At 41.0% G+C, this 23,032-nt stretch overlaps 1 protein-coding gene across 3 annotated transcripts in view; it reads left to right on the top strand.

Moving 5' to 3' along the window:
- The window catches only part of tbc1d22a (TBC1 domain family, member 22a), a 116,799-nt gene that overhangs the window by 57,764 nt on the left and 36,003 nt on the right, over window positions 1-23,032 (top strand). For all 3 annotated transcript variants that reach the window (XM_058624103.1, XM_058624106.1, XM_058624105.1), the window contains 2 exons: window positions 3,974-4,080; window positions 16,261-16,336. In XM_058624103.1, coding sequence (XP_058480086.1) covers window positions 3,974-4,080; window positions 16,261-16,336 — 183 coding nt within the window. The remainder of the gene's footprint in view (window positions 1-3,973; window positions 4,081-16,260; window positions 16,337-23,032) is intronic.

The raw sequence follows: 23,032 nt of genomic DNA on the forward strand, positions 1-23,032 counted from the left end.
GTGTGTGAAAATCCCAGGAGAGCAACTATCTCTGAATAACTCAGACCATCTGGCACCAACAACCACTATGCTCATAGTCCCTAATCGCCGCTCTTTCCCATTCTTTCAACTTCAGCAGGTCGTCTTGAACGTTTAGTTGCTGCGAGGTCATTGGCTGATTCGATATTTGCATAAACAAGCAGATGAAAAGGTGTACCCAATAAATTGGCTGTTGAGTGTATGTTTATGTGTACCTCAGTAGTGTACTGACACACCCATACATCATGGTACAAGGAGACCTAATATAGACTATAGCTTAAAAAACAAGAGCCAGTATGTTCTACTGCCGTTTCAGTTCCTACAAAGCCAATGTTTACATGGGTGGCACACAATTAGAAAAAAATTTACATTTTGTTTTCCAAAGCTAGAAAAGCAGAGTTGCAGTCAGGCCTGATGCTGCCCAACATATAAAAGAATGATCCTAATCTCCTCTATGCAGTGAGGCATCCAGTGTATTGATTTAATCTTCGTTTTGGATTGGTGTTTAGTATGGATGCCCAAAGCCCAGCTCGCTATATTATATTTGGAAATGAAAAAATCCTGAGTATTTATCTTTTCTGACTGAGGAGGTTTTTCTGTAACAAGCCCAAGCATCAAATAAATCCTGTGATGATTCTTTCTTGCTGTAATTTTACTGATGTGAGCGTGCAGACTTGTGTGCATGCGTGTTAGCCTCCCATGTCTGTCTGTGTTCTGCTGTTCTGCCAATTAGATGACAAAGTGCCCATCTTCAGAGGCCTGTGCGGCCATGGATGTGTGTGTTTGTCCTTTCAGAGTATGCTGCATCAAGTGCACTCTCCTACCAAGGTGAGTTTGTGTCTGACCTCTCAACAACCTGAGAATATTATTCTTGCCTAAGATTATTATGGAGCAAAAACTGACTTGAGAGCGGCAGCCATCGAGACTGCAGCTCTCTGATGGGAGGCTCACTGAAGCCTGAACTTCCTAGAAATTCCCCAGGTCCTTATTTGTGAAGGATTTCTACACGGATCATGTCTCAGACACATATTGTCAGCTGGTCCTTAGCGAGGAGGCAGATCTCTGTAAGTAATCATCAAGAGACGATTTCAAATGAATTTCTACTGAGGCGTGGATTCCATGAACGTAATTAGCACATTTTTGTTTTGTTTTTCTGGAGGCAGGTCAAGTCAGACTCAAATTTGCTGAATTCGTAGTAAGTTGGCCTTATGGTGTTTGCTTTTGTTTGTTTGTTTTTCATGTCGCAGAAACACACACGGATTGAAGGAGGATGAAGTGGGTCACAAAATCTGAATTTGGCTATGGTCTAGGTCGAAATCATCAGACATTCACTGCACAGCTTTGACTCTTCCATTCTTTAAACAGTGAACAGACAAAATACTCTCTGGACTACCTGACCATGAAAATGACTAATAACCTGAGCAGTCATCCATGTACAGCTGGTCATTGGTGTTTGTGTCAGGGCCACTAGCAATCACAGACTGCACTGTTGCCATCTGATCCAGTCACTCCCACTATGGCCTTTTCTCCTCTTCGCCCCCCTCCCTCTCGTGCGTCCTTGTTATTGTGATGAGCTATGCTCAACTCCAGTGCGGCCACTGGACTCCTCCAAGCAGCTGTCCCTTCTAATCTGTTCAGAGTCAAGGTCTGGCTTTGGAACTGTGCCCGACGAAATGGCTTTCGGCATGACGGCGACTGATTTGAGACTTTGGGATCCTCCGAGTCTCTGAGAATGCTCAAGCAGTGGCACACTCGCCACCTTGTTAATCAGCAGTGACACCGCACCAATTGCCAGTCGGCCTGTTCACAATTAATCCTTTCAACTTCAAATTTAATGTCCAGAGCCACTGCATCCCGCAGAGAGAAGGCTGCAATCATGGGCCGTCATTATCTCCTGCATCGCTATAGAGGTGCTATCAAATTAAATACTGGCTTCAAATTGGTCAGATGGTGGCTCTTTTTTTGTCTTTGCGCTGTTATAACAGCTGCTCCAACACTACGTTTAGGTCTACTTGATTATAGGTGATGTCTGTTGTGTTGAAGGGAAAGTTGAGGAGCAATATTGCATGTTTTCATCCTATCAGTTGCCTCTGACTCATAGGATTTTTGGTGGCTGACCTCTTTCTCCCCGAGTATGTTTACACTTTCATCCAAAAATTGGATTTCATTAGATGGAGCATTTGCACTAGTAATGGCTGTTGATGTGTAGCCCGTGGCTTTATTAAAAAATTTTTTTTTCTCTTTTTACATCGCTCCTGTTAAAATGAACTACGCTGATGTGTAATCACATTGCAGCCGCTGACCACTTCATATCTTGTATTAAGCATCTGATAGCAATGTGAACAAAATGAGATTTCTGTGCGCATGGACACCTTGATCAGTGCGAGCGTGATAGCACCAAAGGTCTCACTATAATGACGAACCTCTCTGTTTCTGCCCACTCTTGCCTGACTTGAGACGAGATAAGACACACACATACACAAACTTGTTTATATGTGTTAGTGAGGACATAGATATAATGTATTCCCTTAGCCCCTTACCCTAACTGTCACGACTAGGTGCCTAACCTAATTCTAACCCTAACCTTAAAACCAGGTATTAACACTGAAAAATTAAAAAAAATCTTTAAAATTGAGGGGGCCAGACAAAATGTCCCCACAAAGATAGTTTTGTACGTTTTTTGAACCTCACAAAGATATAATTACGTGTGCACACACACACTCGTATGCATTTGCATTTGTACAACCGATTTGTCAGTAGCTCTTTAGTCTGGCTTTCTTGCGGGACATGCTCATTACAACATTCCACTTGAGTTGCCAAGGATACCAAGCATCGCTGCTGGGCCCTGATTGTAAGGAGAGTGTGAGCGTTGGGAATGCACAAGGTCACACGAATGCATACGTACAAACACTACATGTTTAGTAGACCCACTCATACTTCCTGTTTCTTTGTTAATGTCTGTGGTGCCTTCTCTCTCTCTCTCTCTGTATGTCTGTCCGTCTGTCTCCCTCACTCGATCATTGTTTGTCAGTCTCGTCCCATCTCCTCTCCGCTGGTTGTCAGTGGCTTGTCAGAAGCCCGTCAAAACCCCTGCAGTCCGTCACACGCTGCTGCCATTAATGACATCTGATGACACCCGTCGCTGCAGTCACCCGCTGGAGATGACTGAGGACTTGGTGCACTCGCTGCTGGGAGACTGTTGTTTCCTCTGTGCGGTCTGCGGTTTTCGGATTGCTCTGATTTGTCTTTATATGCATACAGCCCAACCAATTCAGCAGTCTACTGGGAGAATAAACCTCTGGTTGAGAATGTATAAATATATAATATATATAATATATAGTATAAATAATGTATATATATAAAAAAAATATGACTTTGCCAGTTGGCCACCAGGGAGCGACTCCGCAGGTTGCATGGAGGTCCATGGTCTCAATCCTTGTTTTGGGTCATATTTATTGGAATCGGATGTCAATGTTGTAAGTTATGTTCCAATTCAGAGCAAAATCGATGATGAAGCATGACTCATGAGTGGACACATTGTGATTGAGTGCTTGTACTTCCAACCTACACTGTACTGGACAAATTGCAAATCTTGAGCCTTTGAAATGGGATTTTGTTTTGAACTTCAATCTACGTCAATTTTGTACATTCAAAGCATTCATGACAAAAACCCTGGCGTTTTTAAGGGACGAGGATGAAGTTCAAGTCAAGTAAAGCTTCATTTATGAACTCCATTACATGCACATTCTTCCTTTTTTTCCCCTTCCTCGTTCTCCTGTTGAATAGGGGGCTTATGATGGCGCCCCTGCTGTGCAGGTCGGCCTGATTTGTTCTCCATGTCTGATTCTCTCGAGCTTTTCATTTTTCGTTTTCTTACACTTGTTTGCTGTTTCTTTCACTCTGTGTCCTACAGTGCTATTTTCTTAAGCTCTTTCTTTTCCTTTCTCTACTCTAGAAGAGGAAGTGGAAAACTTTGACGTGTCCAGTCTCCAGGAAGAGGCCCTGAGGAACATTGAGGCTGACAGCTTCTGGTGCATGAGCAAACTGTTAGACGGCATCCAGGTAAGCATGTGTGTATGTATGTGTTAAAAAGATATCAGCTGTCTTAGCACAAACTTTGATCTAAATAACCACATCCAGTCTTATACTTGCAATAGACGGTAGATGTTCAGTCTCCTGCTGACTGTCTCCTACGTGTAGTCTGTGTTTCCTACGGTTTTTCCTGCGTGAGTCTTTCACTTTTTGTCACTTTTTCTGCATTGATGACGGCTCATCTGGTTTCAACTTACAAACCTTTCCTTCTTGTCAGTACTTTAAGTCTAATTGACTGAAACTTTTGGTGACGAGGCATTTTGCGGTATGTTTTAATGGCTAAAGTTTCCTGAAGCTAAAGTTATTGATCAGTTACTTGTTTTGATGGAAAGAAACTTTTTAGATCATTAAAGAAAAAAAATAAATACAAAATTTCCTAGTACCAGCTTCTCAGACTTCACTTTCAATTTTTTGTTTTTCATGGACTAAATAGTTTATTAATTCAATGAAAACAATGCTGACCTATTTACAAGTTTAGGACACCCTGGTGCTTCTTCAAGTTACATTTCAAATGAAACCTCAGCTCTGCTTTTTTACTCTTCCGGGCATGAACTGCACAAGCAGCTTGCAGTATAGTATATTCAGTGATAACTTAAGTGAGAGAACTCTCACACAGATATGTTATTCATTCAAAATACTGAACTACAGAGTGTCTAGAAAATTAGTATGGCTTCAAGACACAAAAGTGCAGTAATATTTGGCCTGTTTAACTCAGTTTTGTTTAATTGAATGGCCAACTAAATTACTGGTGTCTTTCCAAACAAACATTAAGCTGTTACACAGTATGTCTATAAGGGTCAGTCATGCATATGTCCAGTGGCCAACTCATTTTCTCACTGCCTGCACTTCCACAAGGGGATCTAGCATCTGAATTAAGTTAATGGGGAATACATTAAACAGAAAAAAAGTTCCCTGCTTGAGGTCAGTACTTTCTGAATATTAACCATGTTGTCAGACGGCCCTTTGGCAATGTAGTTTCTCAATGGATTCATATGCACGTCAGCGAAACAGTGTAGGTGTGTTACACAGTGCCAAAGGAAGGGGATGTAAGAAAGCATGGTAAGCCACTGAAAATGTTGGACTGCAGCACATTTTCCAGTCCAATCCAATGCCTGCTTACACAAAAAACTATTTGTAAGTCACGTTCTGGCCCTCCCAGCTTTCTGTTCAAACAGGCAGGATGCTAAACTGCTGTGTTTGCAACAGTGACTCTGCTTAGGAACCTCAAACTTCTCTGCTTCAAAAGACTAACTGAACAGACTAATGCAACTGTGAAAATTTAATTAATGTACAGTTTTGGGATGGGCATGAATATTTGATAAGAGATTATTTGTTTGATAATAGAAGGTAACTATTATGAAAATGAATACCTTGACTGCTACTGACTAATTGTGCATTGCATATATTACCACACCGTTTGCAGCAGCATTAGGCATTTGGTTAGTGGACTGCATGTGTGAAATTTGCAAGGTTTCTTGAATGCATCTTGAAGCTGCTACTTGAAACTGCTACTACAAAATTAATGACATTTATGAATTTTCATCAGATGATCCTCAGTGACTGTTGAATAGCATTGTTGCAATTGACTGGCTTTACATTTCGTTGTGATTTAAAGCATGCAGGACCCCCCCCCCCCTTTTTGTTGTTTACAGCATAATCATCAAATGTAAATTAGCTTTGTTTTTGTTGAGAATTTAAGAAATATGATTGTTTTGCTTATTCAAAAGAAAAGTAGGCCCTAAAGTCTGCAGACTAGAGAATTGAAGGCATACCACAGCTACACAGAACTTCAATTTGTTTCATCATTCCTTTCCAAGAACTTTTTTCAGCATTCTTAAACGACCTCACTCTCAGTGGTCATGGCTGAGCCATCTGTCAATATTAAATTTGTCTGCCTGCTAGATTTGCCTTGAACAGCATCACTGTCACATTCCATGCTCAACTCTACCTTTTGTCCTAAAATGACTTTACAAGAACTACATGCTGGCTCAACACAGGGATTTGTGCTGGTGTTATTCCTGCTTCAAGAAAGAGTGTCAAACATAACTTTTGATCATGAATCACCTCGGTTTACATTTTTGACTCATTCATATTATACTATATGATTTATTCTCGCTGATCATGTTTTAGCACGGCAACACTCACAATTATTTCCTGGCACAGGTTTTAAAAGCATATGCCAAGTCTTTGCAGTCAGGTCAATGACCCAGCTCTAAAATAACACTTAGGAGATTGGCCACATCAGTTAATGTTTAAATGCATTGATTGGGCAATATGTTTACTGTTGTATGGAAATAAGCAGTTAAAAAAGTTTAAGTGAGAAAAGAAAATGTTTTATCCTCATTAGTGCATGTAAGTGCATTAAAATACACTTAGGCTCACACTGCCCTACACTAAAAGCAATAAGTGCATAAAATGTAAGCAACAATAAATGACAGTCAATTGGTCAGCTATTCATTAAAGAAATTAATAGATGCTGTGCCTTGTTGTCCCTCAGAGAGCAAGACCGAAAGCAAGTGTGAGAGGAATAAAAGACGATGGGGAGTCTGCGTGTGTCGCTGTGTATGGAAGTTGTTTGTTCCCGTGCTTGTTTGTTTAGCTGCAAACTAATTATGTGCAATGGACCAGGGATGTCCCCTCTCCCATTCCAATGCATTATGCACACTGTGGTTGAGGCTGCGTGACTCTGCACTGTAATTTGTCGATGATCTGAGAACAACTTCATACAGTTGCATTATGGCTAAAAACACCAAGAAGCCCTCCCCCTCACTGAACGAGTTTCACAAGTCAATGCTACTGCTGAAAATAAACCTGGCTCTTCAGCAGGACTTCACAATCATATTTTATTCACAAGCGTGTCAGTGTGCTCGTATTTTAATCAAGTGTCATATTCAAATGCGTGCTCTGCCAGCAGAACACAAAGCCAATGCTCCGGCAGCTCCAAGTGTCCTCAATGAAGTCTGGACATGTTTAAAAGACAGATATACAACACATAACTTATAAGCACGGGCAGAAGGTGGCAGCTGTTTCTCTGTGAATGTGTGTGTGTGTGAATGGAAATGCGTGAAAGAGGGCAGGGGGACCGGGATGCCACCGTGTTTAAGTAATCGAAGCTAAACACTGGAGCTCTAAGCACCCTGTATATTCCCTATTGGCTGTGGAAATGATGTCACACTGGTGTCCACCTGTCTTGGGAAAAGTGTTGGGAAAAATATTTAATTGCATCTCAGTGCAGAAACTCATAAATGGTCGGTTTGAAAACCACTACATGGTTGGAGGATTTTATGAGGAGAAACTTATACTTCCTGTCATCCATCTATGAGCCACAGCTGGTGTTCTTTTCGCCTAAATTTATATAATTACCTGGTGTACAATGGCGATACTTTTTAAAAGATTTTTTCCCCCCACCCTCATCTTTTTAATACAGTAAATTGGCCATTAGCGCTGGTTTTCGTTTTTCACCACCACGCTTCTCTCCCACCTAAAACAGAACAGGCTATTTTGGCTGTCATTTCCCTTAAGCAGCTTCTCTAATGAGCAGCTGCATAAAACTCCCTTCCGCTGAAAGAAGGGTTGGGATAAATTGCAGGTTAGAGAGATCAGCTGATCCCAGGCAGCACTAATGTCTGAGATGACAAAATCAGGTTGACTTGTAGATGAAACTTTTCTTGTTAATGCTCACACTTCAGAGGCACTCAAATGTTGTAAGTCTTCCTCAGACGCCCCCTATATTATATCATTTTCTTTGTATATATTATTTATAAAAATTAAACTTGCTGACTAGGCTGATATCCAGGCCCATTTGTACCACTCACAGCTTTATTAGACTGCAGGTGACAGTTGAAGGGGTAAATATAGTAAACAGCAATACCTCTGTCCTCGTTTGACCTAGTGGGAAACTCATAAATGCGAGTGTGTGTGTGTGTGTGTGTTTGTGTACAACCGAATTAATAAGCACTCAGCACTCAACTGCACATTTGCACATCAAACAGGCCAGCCACAGTTGCCTGGTTACATGGTTCTGACATGATCAAAAAACATGGCTGAACTACCCTGAGCTACTAAACTCATGGCAGGGGCCTGGCAACTTAAATAGGCTTGTGCGTTTATTGTTCATGATGATCATCCACTCATGTGACACATAAGAGAGCTTTTAAGCATAACTACCTCTAAACTAATAAACAGACTGTGAGGAAATGTAATTGATTTTGTTTGAATAACTGGCTGAAGGACATCATAGGACTGATTATAATGGAATGTGCGGCCTAGGACATCACGTTGTCGAAGCCCAATGGAAACTAATGATCAAAAAGAGACATTTAAATAAGGCCCTGTGTTTTATTTGTGTTTTATTTGTTTGTAAATTGAAGAGACTGTCCGCAGAAGTGTTTGTATCCAGTCCAGAACTGTCCAGAAAGACTGACCAAATGCAATATTTCATTATATTATTTTATCCATTTTTGTGAATAATCTGTGTGATGTGTAAAACAAATAATAATTATTGAAATAAACTGAAAAAAAACCAAAAACAAATTAAAATGACAGCTTAAATGCCCCCCAAAAAATAAAAATCTTCAAATTGATACATTCACCCATATTGGCCACAGCTCTCCGGTTGACCCCAATGTTGCCTCAGAGTCTGCAGCATCCAATTAGTCTTTTAGCGTGCTAAATTTGACAGTGCCTCTGGCTAACTTGACTTATGTAACTTGTTAAAATTGTTCCAAGTCTGTCTTTTCAATGAATTTGAGTGGACTAATCATCTCTGCCCAGGATGGTGTTGTTGATTTCGACATGTCCTGCTCATCCCAAGCCATCATATGTTGTAAACATATGCATTTAAAAAGAAAAAAAAAAGTACTCCGTTCCAGAAAATTGATAACATCATTTTCACTGCTTTTTCTCCTACTGTAATGTCACAATGGCTGTTTTGAAAAGACCAATAGACATCTGAAAGCTTCCCCAACCCACCCGTGAGTCTGTGTCTTACCTGCTTGCCATGCCATGAGTAGAAAATGAAGTCAGAAAGTTTCAGAAGTCCATTATTCTTCCAGCAAACCCCCTAAGGGTTCTCAGTTTTAAAGCCAGCAGATGAAAACCTACTTTTATGCTAATTCTGCAGATATGCCTTTTTGCAGCAGGGGCTCTTAAATATATTTTTTCCAGTGCTGGACCTATCTTTGAGAAATTTAATTTCGCCCTGGGATCTGAACTCTGAATATTTCAACGGTAGTCTTGACAAATGGGGCCCAAGTAAAATGCTTCAAACCTTTTCCTTTTTTTGGTTGGTTTGAATGCCATGGTTTGATGTACTAATCTGTGCACATGATGCACACTGTAGCTCTGACATGAACTGCACAGCCACTTATTTGAAGCCAAAGAGTGGGAAAACATGAAAGATGCTTCATTTATTCAGTTTACACAGCACTTTGGCTGGGAAACTTGAACAGATGAGCTGCCTGTAATAATATTTGGCAGGTTTTTTAGTACAATTCGAAGCATTGAATGGAAATTAGCTGTGTGTCAGAACACCCACGCACTCGACACATATCCCACTAATACTCACTAACATTTGACCTCTGTCTAATCTGCATTGATGGAAATGTGACACCTAAATGGAAGCTGTATGCTAATTTTTTCAGCCTTTCCATTGCTATTGGTGTGGACCCAACGATCAGTAATAGCTACTGTGGAGGCAATGAATTCCTGTTGCCTACATCTTCTGTGACTCATCGCGTCTCTGCCAAATACAGTTCAGTTTGTGTTTCAAAAGAGTGAAAATACGAGTGTATATTTTTCACTTGGGAGACGGAAAAAGATTAGTCATTTAGACACACATTACTTTATCATAAACCTTTATCATGTAAACCTCTCTGCAGTTCGACATAATTCAAATAATGGAAAACAGATGAAATGGTCAACAGCTCCCTCTCATGCTGCTTCACGTCTGAGCTGCCTTCATCCCCTCCCTTGGATTATGAGCCAGTCGGTGTGTGCCTGCACTCTGTCAAGGCAACCATCTGTTTTCACTGTGCCAGCAAGAGATGGGGTCTCCCTTGAGTGGGAACAAGGGTCTGAGGACCGACGTCTAGCAGACGGTAGCCAGACTAAACCAGACGCCATGTCCTGTTCTGGTTTCCCCAAGGGTTCCCTGCCGTCACCTTGGGCTGTCACTCAATCCACATCCCAACCCGCCCACCCACCCTAACACACACTGAGGAGGCATAACTGCCAGCTGGTGTGTCTGCGGAAGTGTGATGCTTGACAGCATATTTGAATGTGTGTTTGTATTGTCTGTCTTATTAGTCTACCTCTAAATGTATCGGCTGTTGGAAAACAACTTCGTCTTTGACACGCCCACCTCCCTCTTATGAGTGCGTTTCCACGTACGGTTAAGTTGAGGCTCGACTACGCGGTTAAATTGAACTACTGTCCTTGTGCCTGGATACAAACACTAGTGGGGAACTGATTTATTGTCTGCCCTGTGTCCACCTCTGCTATGCTACAGTAGGTGGTGATATGCCCCGGTTTCAGCTTGTTAATATTAAGCAGTTTCTGGTTGACATTGTGGACCACTTTAGCTGCTAGCTAGTTAGTAGCATGTTGTACACCATTCCAAATCTTCCTATAGTCCAGGAGTTTTAAAATAATGAATCAAACGCACTGTCTGGTTCAGTCTGTGAGAAATACAATTGAATTCAATGTCAGATGCATGGGCATGTTAATTATATGTATTTTGCATTTCAGGTTTAGTTACACTAACCCAATAAATCGCTTTTCTAACAATATATATGGCCATATATAATCAATTGGCATCATGTTTGCTAAAGTAGGTCAGTGGTAATGGAAGAAGTAGCTGCGGTTGTCAGGCACAGGAAGGATGCATGAAAAAAAGAATGTGTATTTTGATTACTTCAATTATTTTTTATTATTTTTGTTGAAGAACCAGCCACAGAAGGTTTCACGTGATTTAAGTAAGTGACGAGGAAATTCATTTTTTCAGACAAAGTCCCGGGAGATATCTACATAATGAGAGTATGCACTGTTATGCTGGATATAAACGTTGTTAGCAAAGAATCAAATAGTGTTGATCACATTAGGGATCGTGTAAGGCAAGGCAGGGTTCTACATTAAGCACAAATCATATTCTGCAGTAGACTCCAAGTACTTGATTAAGAGCGTGTATGTCTGTGTGATATGTATAACGAAACCTCGTCTTTGTTCTTCTCAATCATAACACTATTGTGGTGCTCTTCAATAAATAGTCCTCCTTACAAGGAAACATAAATTTAATTTGAAAGAATAAGAGAGTTGTTGTAAGAGTTGTACTGCGTGTCCCTTTTGTTCTGTGCTGTTTTAATTGTCCAAGAGATATTGAGCAACAGCGGTCTGCTGCTGGCAATGACCTGATTTCTTAAAACGTCACATTTACGAGAAACACACCATGTTTATGTTGTGAGTGCTTGTGTGATTTTCATGTGCCAGTTTCCAACTGATAACACAGGAGGTGAAAAATTAGTTCTGGAGGATAGAACAAGACTATAATGAGCTGATTACTTACTTCTGATACATCACATCTGTGTTTACTGTGTTGTTAATTTGTGATATCACAAGATTTCTGTTCATTTTCCCCTGAAGCACCCACACGTCTCACTTTTCAGTGTTGACTTTACGATAGGGGGTGGGAAGGGGTGAGAAATGTCAATCTTTCTTTGTTTTACTTCACAAAAAGAAAAAAAAAAATTGGAACGTCTACTTTACAATACTTTAATATTGCCACACAAAATATTGCGATATTTCACTGTATTGATTTTTCACCCACACCTACTTTACGGTTGTATATCTGCAAAAATAATGTTTTATGTCCATCAGCCTCAGCTCTTCCCTCTGTGTAGTGCTAATTCCAATCATTATCTACAATGCTTTTCTTTTGAGTGCGGTGGGAGGAGCTGGAACCAATCCCAGCTGGTTTTGAGGGTGAGGGGCAATTTACACCCTGGAAAAGGTCACCCTGCTATCACAGGACCAGTGATAAGCAACCATTGACTCTGGTTTGCTTAATAATACTGCATTATACCGAGCACAGCCTCACAGATCCACAAGCAGGGCGAGAGATTTTGTCATGGTTGTACTCGGTGCTGTTGGCTCATTTGTGCCTGAATCAAAACAAGTGACACAGCCAGGACTACTGACTACACCTTTCAGTTGGAATTCTGCTTACTACCACGGAATTACTTGATTGAATTAAAGGAATAAAGTAAAGAAAAACCATTGACACTTGGTCCTGTTAGCGTAACTGTTAGCAAAGATGGCGGACACTGTTTACATTCTGGGAATGAGGTCCCTTCCCCTTACGAGTGGGTCTAAAAAGTGCGGAATTAGCGTTGCAGTTTCAAGCCTCAGACCAAGGCTCAGACCAAGTGTCACTGGTGGGCACGTAACAAAAAGATATTTCTCGACTCAGGGGAAACTGAGGTTGGGAAGCACAATTTTTCAAAAATACTACCCCTATTCTAGTAATACAAAGCTAAGTGCAAATCGGTGAAATATTCCTATGTCAACCAAGAGGCAACACCAGGTGGTTTCTTGTTTAGCTGGCTGTTGGTTGTTAGCATGTCAACTGTCATGTAAACGTATAGTATTTGTATTGCGGCTCGTATTCATTCAAGTCAAACAGTTTCCCATCATCAACTATTAGTGGTACATTGATATTGATGTATAATGTAGCAGTGGTGGAGCGCTGCCGAACGGTGTACATTTGATTTTTCTGCCCTCTTACTACATGTGTTGTACCATGTTTTTTGTATGTGCTTCCACAAACCCAGAGCAATTGAATGAAACCTGGACAATCTTCCCGTACCTCTGAACAAATGTAATTTATACACCCTGTCACGGCTCGTCATCTTTCTCGTGTAATCACTTTCTGCTTCTCTCTCTTCACACGCTTGCAAACATACCTGGCAGAATATTGCGCTGTCCTTCACTCTTCCCCACCTCACCGCGTCCATTATTGTGTACCTTTATCTTGACCTGTCATCTCTCTGTCGTTCTCTCTCTCTTTCACCTCTATCCTTATGTCTCTCCATCTTTCACACCTACACATAACCTTGCGACGACGTTGTGTTGCCTCTGTCCAACTCACTGATAGACATCCAGAGCTTCAATAGGAGGCAATCTTAGTCCAGCGTGGGGCCATTGTTGTCTGTAATAGAACGAACTGAGAGGTGAAGAGGAGCTATTGATTCAGCTGACTGAGGGAGAGAGAGAGAGAAGGAGAGTAAAGAAGGAGAGAATGAGGGGCTGTTGAAGACAGGCTAAGAAAAGAGAAACACAAGAGGTTATGTCTGCGCGCTGTCTGTCCATTCGCTCACGGGGTGAAACGGGCAAGTTCCACTTGCTGGGTCAGATGTGGTGGATGGACAGATGGTGGAAGAAAAGGGGAATGTATGAATAATGGAGTGAGAGTTGATTTCCTCCTGTTGCCTCAGCTGATCAAAGATTTAAAATATGGGATTTGACAAAGAGAGAAAGTAAGTGGAAAAGGAACGGACCAAAAAATGAAAATCAGGTGACATGGGGAAGGATGAAGAATGGAAAGAATTAAGCAGCTAAAACTGTCTTACCCGTAACATGAATATGTCTTCACCAGTGAATAAAAAAGTAATTTAAAAAAACAGATTTAGTTTTATAAACAACAATCAGTCACCAAATAAAATGCAATACAGCATGCAATGGATGAAACACAGGGGAACACAACGAGGCAGCAGAGACTTAATAGCATGTAGAAAACACTTAGTCAAGTCTAGCTTCATTAGCACCGGCAGACTGATGAAAATAGACAATGAAATGAAGAACAGAAGGTTGGGGGGGGGGTTTAGAGATTGATAAGGGGAGAAATTAGTAAGATGTATAAGGAGTAGGATGAAGGAGAAGAGAAAGATTTGTAAGAAAGACCGAGGGAAGGAAGCAAAATTGAATGGACAGTTTTACAAACAAGAGTTTTGATAACCTCTTGAACTTCCAATACCTTTTCCTTAAATAACTGGAGCAGAAATACATTTTATTTTTCTGCACACAGTGCAGAAAATGCCATAGTAACCCTATGGTCTAATGTTTAAAGTTCAGCTTTCTTCTAGAAGTTTACTTACAATGATGCTATGGCAGAACATAGCACGAGAGATTGTAATCACCAGTGCTGCTGTGGAGCAGTTTTTACATGTGGATCCCTTTATTTTGCTCTTTATCATCACCACTTATTTTAGTCACAACAAAGATGGAAACTTGGTTTAGGATATACATGTATATGAGGAAGTCCGCCTGTACCTTAGGCTCTTAGTTCCTCATAAATGCACACACGAGTCTAAAGTCGTGGTGCTTACATGTACAGTAGGAGCAGTACAGAGGCACTGCAGCCATTGATGCCCTGTTTTTTTGATTCAAGGACCTCGCATACCATTCACAAAAGAGCTGCAATCAAATTTTTTTTCCCCGCCTCGATCTTAGATGTGGCCACAAACTAACAAGCTCTGTGACAACCTCTACTGTCTGTGAAAAAGGCAGAATAACAAATTCCACGACTCCCCAGATACCAAAGTCCCACATTTGGGCCTTTTATAACGAACACCTCTCACAACCAAAGACACCACATTTTTTTTGTTTTGCTTTATAAAAGTGGCCAGACATCGAAGAGGAACAGCAGTTGATTATATCCAGCAGCTTCAATAATGCAAATGCAATTACTTGTACTGGCCCTTACACTTGCTAATTGCCGAACTATATTAGTAGTGTGGTGAAAAAATAATGAGAAAGAGAAGCACAGAGACACTGTGAACAGTATGGCAATATACAAATGTGAAATTAGCGACAATACTAGAGGATTTTGCTAATGGAAACTAATGTAGTGCAGAGGAAACAGAGAAGTGTCATGTAGAGATGAAAGAAAGATGATGGGAAGAAGAGTTAAGCTACATTTGGATGGACAGAAGTGCTGTGTGGAGGAAAGAATAATGGCAGGTGAGAATGGGGTTTCTCTCCGCTGCCAGACCCTGATGGACTCAGGAGGGCAAGTGTGCCTTGGTTCTGCTGAGCCAGAAGGACAACTGTAGCTGTTCATTGGTAAATGACCCTGTCTCTCTTTTTCTTCCTGCTCATTTTCTCCCTTCTCCCCTCTCCATCCTTCTATCCTCCTCTCTCTCTCCATCTGTTGGAGAGTTTGCCACATCAGCTGTTCTTCAGCCACACTGAAATGACCCCTTGCGGAAACTTGATCTTCTGTGTGTGTGTGTGTGTGTGCATTTTGGTGTCAGCCCACCCACCCACCCACACAAATACACAAATACACAATGCTTATATGCCATTTTCCTGTGTATTGTATTCTGCAACTTCACTGTCCACTGTCCACTCCTGTGTTCCTGGAGTCCTAAATCAATCATTATTAAATTATTGCAATATACATGTTTGTATGTCTAGTTGTTTGCCCCTTAATATTAACTTATTAGCTGCAAATATAGACATATTTCATCTTTTGTCCAAGGATAACCTTGATGAAAAGAAAAAATAGGCTTATTTGAAGTGGAAAATTAACATTTTATTCAGATCGATAGCTTGTTACACAAAAACGAACACAAGGTGCAAGTACGTACATCACTCCCTCCTGCAAAGACGCAAAATATGTTTAACATTTGAGCTGGGTTTCACAAGCTCCATCTCCCAACATTAATGTTAACCCATAACCTTTCATACTATACCAATGTCACGTTTTGTTTGCTTGCCGTTATCACTCAAATTCGACGAGAGACTGTGGCTACACCTTGGAAAAAGGAGGGCTGCGATCCGTTCATGGCTCACATTAAGTCAGCCCACTTAGTCTTCAAGGCCACAGACATGCCTTTTGTCATGCCGGTGCCAGTTAGACGGCCTATTTTCTCTGTTTACTATTTTTAAAGATTGCTCAGGCTTTGTGTGAGGTGTGAAAGGAGGCCCGGCGAACACTTTAAATATGCACTTTCTTATTTCACTTTTCTGACGATGAATCCTCAAAGTGAAAATGTGTGAGTGAGCCCCCCCGACGAACTGTCAATGTGTTTTTCACTCACCCCATTTAAAATTCTGTGGGTGTTTTTAATACCTTCTGATTTCTCCTTTCCTCAGGACAACTACACGTTTGCCCAACCTGGGATCCAGAGGAAAGTCAAGGCCCTGGAGGAGCTGGTCAGCAGGATTGATGGTTAGTCACCTGTCTTGCCTCCATCCGTCCTAGTTTCTTCTTCTTTTTCTTTTCTGTATCATTCATCTATTTACCATTTTGTCCGTCTTCTCTCTGCATAGTAGGCTGTTAAATAATAAAAGTTTAAGATGATGGGTAAATGTTTTGTTGTGAAGGAGAAAAGGGTGAGTGTAACTGGACACCCACGTTTTTAGTGTATTCTCACAGGCTGCATAATACATGCGGGGGATCAGGATTTTATTCCTTCAGATTTGATTTATATTTTGTTGAACTTTCTTTGATAGTTTGAAAAATTGCGTCAGAGCTAGATCCACACCAGGAGGAAATATTTCACACCTTGATTCTTCCGGGGCTTTGTCAGTTTGCAGTGACACGACACTGCGAGCGTGTCTTGCTAATTTTAATTCCACTTGACTGGTGATTATTAGCGCAAAGCAGCGGCCTGCTGAGTGCCTGTAAGTTAATATATGCACAGAGTGTACTCACACATGGCTCGGTGACATTTCACATACACTCACAACTATGTGTTAATTAGCAAAGCTGATTTCCTCCCCGTCTAATTCCCATTTTGTCAAAAACAATAGACTCACTTTGTTTCTTGGGAGCCAAGCTCCCACCTTTTGTCCCTGGAAATGCTCACAGTGTTTTCAAAGGGCCATGATGCATTGTGCAACATAAGGTTTTATCAAAGCCTCTGCGCCGTGGTCATGTCTGGGCTAACCTTGATGCTGTCAGACTATCCTGTCACCTGCTCCGGCAGCCAGAGGCAGGGGAGAACTCGCTTGCTGCATTCAAATAAAGAGAGCAAGAGAAAGTGGAGTGAGTGTTTATGCTGCCCCCGTCTTATGCTGCGCTGTTTGCAATTGTGAATGTTACCAGTAAACCTATAGAAAGGGCATCTGTGTGTGTGTTTTTAAGCGTCGGTGATGGTGCACGTCGTTGTCTTGTGTCAGAATAAGACACTGATGGTTGAGAACGATGAACAATCACGCCTCCGATTGGCATGTGTCAGAGGGGAAAGTTGGACTCACTCACATATACTGTACTGTACAACCTACACTTATGTTGTGCACCTATGTGAGAGGAGATTACTTCCTGCACCAGCAGTTTGTCTGTATTTGTCACGTGATCATACAGACGCTGTTTGTGCCCCTTTTTCCTGTGGTTGTCACTCAAAGTTTCCTGTGTCTTTTCTCTCGTCTTGCGATTGGCTTGAGCCGAACAGCCAGTCACGGTGATCTTTTTTCAGCAGTGGACGGCAACAACGCTGACTCAATATGCTGAATCAGCAGTAAAGCCGTAAGGGCCAGACAGTGTGTCCTTAACTGTAGACTAATATCTCAAGCTTGTGTTTATATTTGTGAGATGATTGTGCATATGGGATTATCTGCCTCTGCGTGTATGTTTTTATATCTCTATGTTTAGATAGACAAAAAAAAGAAAGAAAAGAAGTGGAGGAAAAGAGAGACAATGGCCTCACACCATCTGAGCTCCACCACAGCCCAACAAAGACAAACAAAAGTGACTCAGCATTCTTTCTGTACCCTATTCCATAAGTGCCCTGTCATCATAGTTGGGCCAGAGCCATTTTATACCTCACTGGCTTGACATTACCACCTCTAATGAGATCCCAGATAGCTTTTATCTTGTGTTACTGGATTGTTTTTCGCTCGGCTGTCGACACGATAGCATCTGTTTTTGGGAACAGTGGCCTCTCGTCTTTTCCAAAATTACCCCTCAGTGCTTATCAGATGCCGTGTATTTGGACAAAGGCTCGGGTCGATGTCTGCTCACAAAAGGCAGATGTCGTGACTACAGTTTTACAAAATTTCCTTTTGACGACTCGTCACTTTCGACAACACTTTCTCTCTAAAACCTCTAAGTGCCAATCGATCTGCACTGTCTACTCCTGCACTTTCCTTCTTGTACTTGTTACTTATTTCCTTCCTCTTGATGGTCTCTCATTTCACCATTAACTAAATATAAATGATGATAATTTTTTTGTTGGTCCTTTATTCTCAGTTTAATGTTTACTTGGATGTCACCAGGATTAATAGTAATAGTTGATATTCAAGATAAAACTCAGAGACCGAAATGCGTCACTCCCTTGCGACCGGGGCTTGTTTACGTCCTCAGTCTATTCTCATACAAAGCTTGACGTCTTCTTGAAGCAAACAGCCACAAACAAAGCAGAAAAACGAACTGCTGGATGTTTGTTTTTTTTATTGTTATTCATTGTGTTATTGTCTGTTCTGTCGCGTTCAACGTCGCCGTTTGTTGTCGGTCCAATGTTGCGCTACGTATCTTGCTGACGCGGCCATCTCGCACACTAGAGATGGGATTTATGGCTCTTTGAAGGGAGCCTAATCTTGAGGAGAGCTGTTCAAAAGACTGGCTCACTATTTTGGATCTTTGGAAATAGTGTAAATAAAGCTCTTTTGACTTGTAAATCATGCATCAGCTTTTTATTTGTGGTGCAATAAAAAACTAAGCAGTCTACAATAAACTTCCATGCAAAACTATAAAAAAATATATGAATATATAATAACTAAAAAGTATAACCCTGCAGAGGACTCCTAAACTGTCCTTGGATATTTAGTAAACAATTTGAAAGACTTGAAAGAAATATTACGGAAAAGAAAAAGAACAGCTCCTTCACGTCGACTCGGTTCCCATCGTTCATGCTAAAGAGCCGTTCAACAGATTATGTTCGTTCGTGAACATCACAACTCTATCACACACCCCTCCTACCAAGTAAAGGTACTGTTCACGCCATAATTAGATTTTCTTTTGCTGTGGGGCCTTGAATTGGTTTGATATCCGATGCAGAGACATTAGATAGATTATAGACAATAGGAGGAGAGGTGAGGATCGGCGGTAAAGAGGGAGTCTATGGTGTGTTTCTTTTACCTCGACTACGTGTTTCGTTTCATTAGTGTTTGCAGCACGGGGTCAGGGGGGTTAGGACACTGCTGATGTGTGTGTGTCTCACAGCACTTTCTGTGTCACCTTCTATCTGCGTCTTTAAAGTGTCTCTCCTCCCGTGTGTCCGTCAGATGTTGGGGGAAAAACATACGGTACCGGAGCAGTTTCAATCACAAAGAGGGAAAGAAGGATACACAGCAGTGAGGAATCTGTATTCTTGTATTTCACAAGGACTTAGTTGCCTCCCTGAATCAACCAAAACAACTTACTCCAATTTGTAAACTCCAAAAAGAGACGAGGTGTAGCTGAGGCACAGCAGTCCTCCATTATGGAGGGGCAGATATTATCATCTGAAGTTCTCAAACTTTGAGACCATTTGTCAGTTTGCATGTTTGTCTTTTAAAGTGAAAGAATAGGCAATATAAAGTGTGTAAATATTTCATTCAACCAACTGCACAAAGCCATGCACCTTCTAAATCGAAAAAGAATAGCTCACCTTGTATCTTGAGTTATCTCATATTCAAAGTGTTTGCTTTTCTATTAATATGAGCCCCCACTTGATTGCAGAATAATGTCCAAGACCGTTCAGTGAGTCTAATTAGTGACTGCAACTTCAGCAAAAACCTTGAAACCAGCCAAGGCTGCATCACAACACATTTGACCTGTCAACAAAAACCCATCGTCAGCCTTAACTCCAGACATTTGATCATCCTGCTGACCGCCTCTCACTGTTCAGCGACTGCTGCATTTCTGGGAGAGTCTTTCTCTCTCGATCTCTCTCTGGGAAAGCAGCGTGTAGACTTTGAATCCGACAAAAAGGATTCAGTGTTGATGCTGCAGAAGTTTGTGAAACTTTACTTCGGCTGGCTATGATGAGGTCTGGTGTTAGGTAGTGCTCTGAATTATTAAATACAAGAAAGAAAAAAAAAAGATTCATTCCCCAGGGTTCCATTGTTCTCCACATCTAATTTCACTGTTTCCAAGCTAAGTTGATTGTTTTCATTGAAACATCAAATGACTTCATCTGTTTGGGTTTGACCTTGTGTTTGTTGACAATAAATCCCCTCAATCCGTCAGGTACCCGTGGACGTTTTTGTCACGTTCTGCTATAGAACAAACAGTACAAACATCCCAATGCTAATCAAGAGGACGTAAGCCAACCTCAACTAACTGACAGTATGTTAATGGCAATATATCATTTACTATAGAAAGATCAACATGTGAATGTCGGGAAATGTTTACTCATGAACTTCCTCACGCCAATGTACAGGCATGAGTTTACTGGCCAGTGCACATTGGCGATCACCCTTTAACTCTATTTCTTTTTTTTCTTTTTTTTTCCAAATTGGAACGATTGCCTGCATTAAAGGCGATGACTTTTAGATCCTTGAGACATCAATAAATTTCACTGTTTTAAGGGACAGGTTTAATGGCCATGATGTTGCCAGTTAATGTCCTGGAACGACTGAAAAGTCACTCCCTCCTCCCTCGAGTGCTACATGACACGACTCCTCTTTAAGACTTTTAGTGGAGAATTTCCTTTGCCTGTTCAGTTTTCGTTTGTTGTCTGTGAATCCATGGCTGCACAGGTTTAGTTAATACGTGAAAATCAAAGACGCTTTGTCTCACATTTGATTTGCCGACTTGAAAACAGCAGGTGGCATCTTTGGAATGCTTTCACTTTGAAATATCTTTTGTTTTTTTTTCCCTTTGCTCATACTCTTCCTCCTCTGTAATTAATCCTACTTGTAATAAGTGACGCTAACTCCCATTAGCCTTGTTTAACGCGAGCACATGTACCCCCCCTCAAAAGACAAGCTACTTTGTCGACATGCTTTTAATGTTTCACTGATCTCTTTATCCCTCCCTTATCTCTTTTTCGTGTATTTGTTGCATGCAAGTGCATTAGCGCAAGTTCATCAACATGCAAATTGCCCAAAGGTGAATTTATTTATGTAAATTAGAGGATGCACTAGCTGTGTGTTTTCTGTGCCTGCATTGTGTAAAAAGGCTGGTAGCTTGATTGTGAGACTCTGTTGCTTAATGGAAGGCTCTGACGTGTCTTTATAGCTTAAAAAAAGAAATTATGATAATTTGAGGGTTTTTTTTGCAGGCGTTGGTGTACTTAACCAACACCTGCTTGTTTATGTCCGTGTATGTGAAAAGGCCACTTGTTTACGTGCGTCTCAAACAGATGTTTGATTTGAAATGAAGAAAGACAGAAGGCATACTGCATTAAGTTCGGGTTCAATCCTGTGACTAGTTTTATTCTGTGTGTGGTCAGTGAACAACATCTATCTATCCTGTTTTCCAGACATTACATTACAATGTTCATGCAACCTTCTTACGTATTTTTACATAGTGCCACACAGACGTTTTTCAATGTTTTTGATGCATTATGTTGAAATCAGGAGAAAACGTCCAGTGTGAAAAATACAATAGTCAGGTCCCCGTTGTTGCTGTATTTAGCTGGCATCCCCTTTTTCTGGACACATCTTCATAAAATTGATAGAAAATCTAACGTCACATGGCATTTTTATGCATTCCTAATGCAGACGCTAATTACGGCACTATTCCTTCCAAAGGGATACACACTTCATTTAGACGCAGTCTGTATTTATCACGTTTTAAACATTTTTATTTACTTTTCTCCGGACCTGAGAGTGTTTTGTTTTAAAGCTGTACATAAAAATACAAAACGCACTCGCATGACATCTGTTGTTCCCTTGTTTCCCCTCTGCCAGGTTCCACATGAACAATTTTATTTTGCCTCATTAGGACAGAAATAACAGAGAAGCGTGTCGGCGTTTCACAATGACCAAGCTAACACGCATAAATGGAGGGGGGTTTCACCATGAGAGCTGTAGTCGCCCCCCCCCCCCAGGCTAAATGGTAACAAATAATGTGACCTTGTGAAATAATTAAGTAATCGTTGCTTTAATGGACGTTTTCAAAGAATGGGGGGGAATACATGCACCTCTAGAATGCTGCTGGATCAACAAAATCTCACAGCAAGTCAAAAGATTTAGACAATTTAGACCTCCAATTCGTTGCCTTTTCAAATCAGTTGCTCAGACTGTTACTATTGACATATGTGACACATGTCTGTGCATTACTCATTTTATAAGTAGTGGAGTTTTAATGTATTGCTTATTATTTAAAGTGATAAATGATGTATTTTTGTGGCAGTGTCATCCTAAAAATAAACTAAAGAATACTCAAGCATGCAGAACAGTAATAAGATAGACAGAAATCAATATTAATAAAAGCACGATTCAACAACTGGTACACAATGCAGCATATTGTACTGTACCAGTAATTATTTCCTCACACTACGGCTCCTGCTCTCTCTCCCCTGTCTCTTTTTCTCTTCCCCCATTTTTCCTTGTGCCATTTTTACCTCTCTGGTTTTATTGTGGAGGCCTAGTCTCATCTAGGTTGCCTATATTGGTTGTTGTTGTGAATATGAGACAGTGAAAGCAGACGGGCGTGACTTAGACAACAGGTGACTGCAGCACCACACACGCATGCTCGAGCAAGTGATAGTGACTGTATTATATTAATCCGACTTATAATTTAATTATCCCTTGTGCAAAAGGATCGCACAGCGGCACATTTGAACCTTGGAAGTATTTGGCTGTAATTGCATTTCTCACCAAGGAGAATATGAAGCCAGGCAGAACTGGCCTTATCAGCAGAAACCTAGAATCTACTCACTAGTCACTGTATGACCTCTGACCTCCTGCTGTCCTTCAGCACTGTGGCCCCGGC

Source organism: Solea solea, chromosome 3 (genome assembly GCF_958295425.1).
Source record: "Solea solea chromosome 3, fSolSol10.1, whole genome shotgun sequence".
NCBI classification, from domain to species: domain Eukaryota; kingdom Metazoa; phylum Chordata; class Actinopteri; order Pleuronectiformes; family Soleidae; genus Solea; species Solea solea.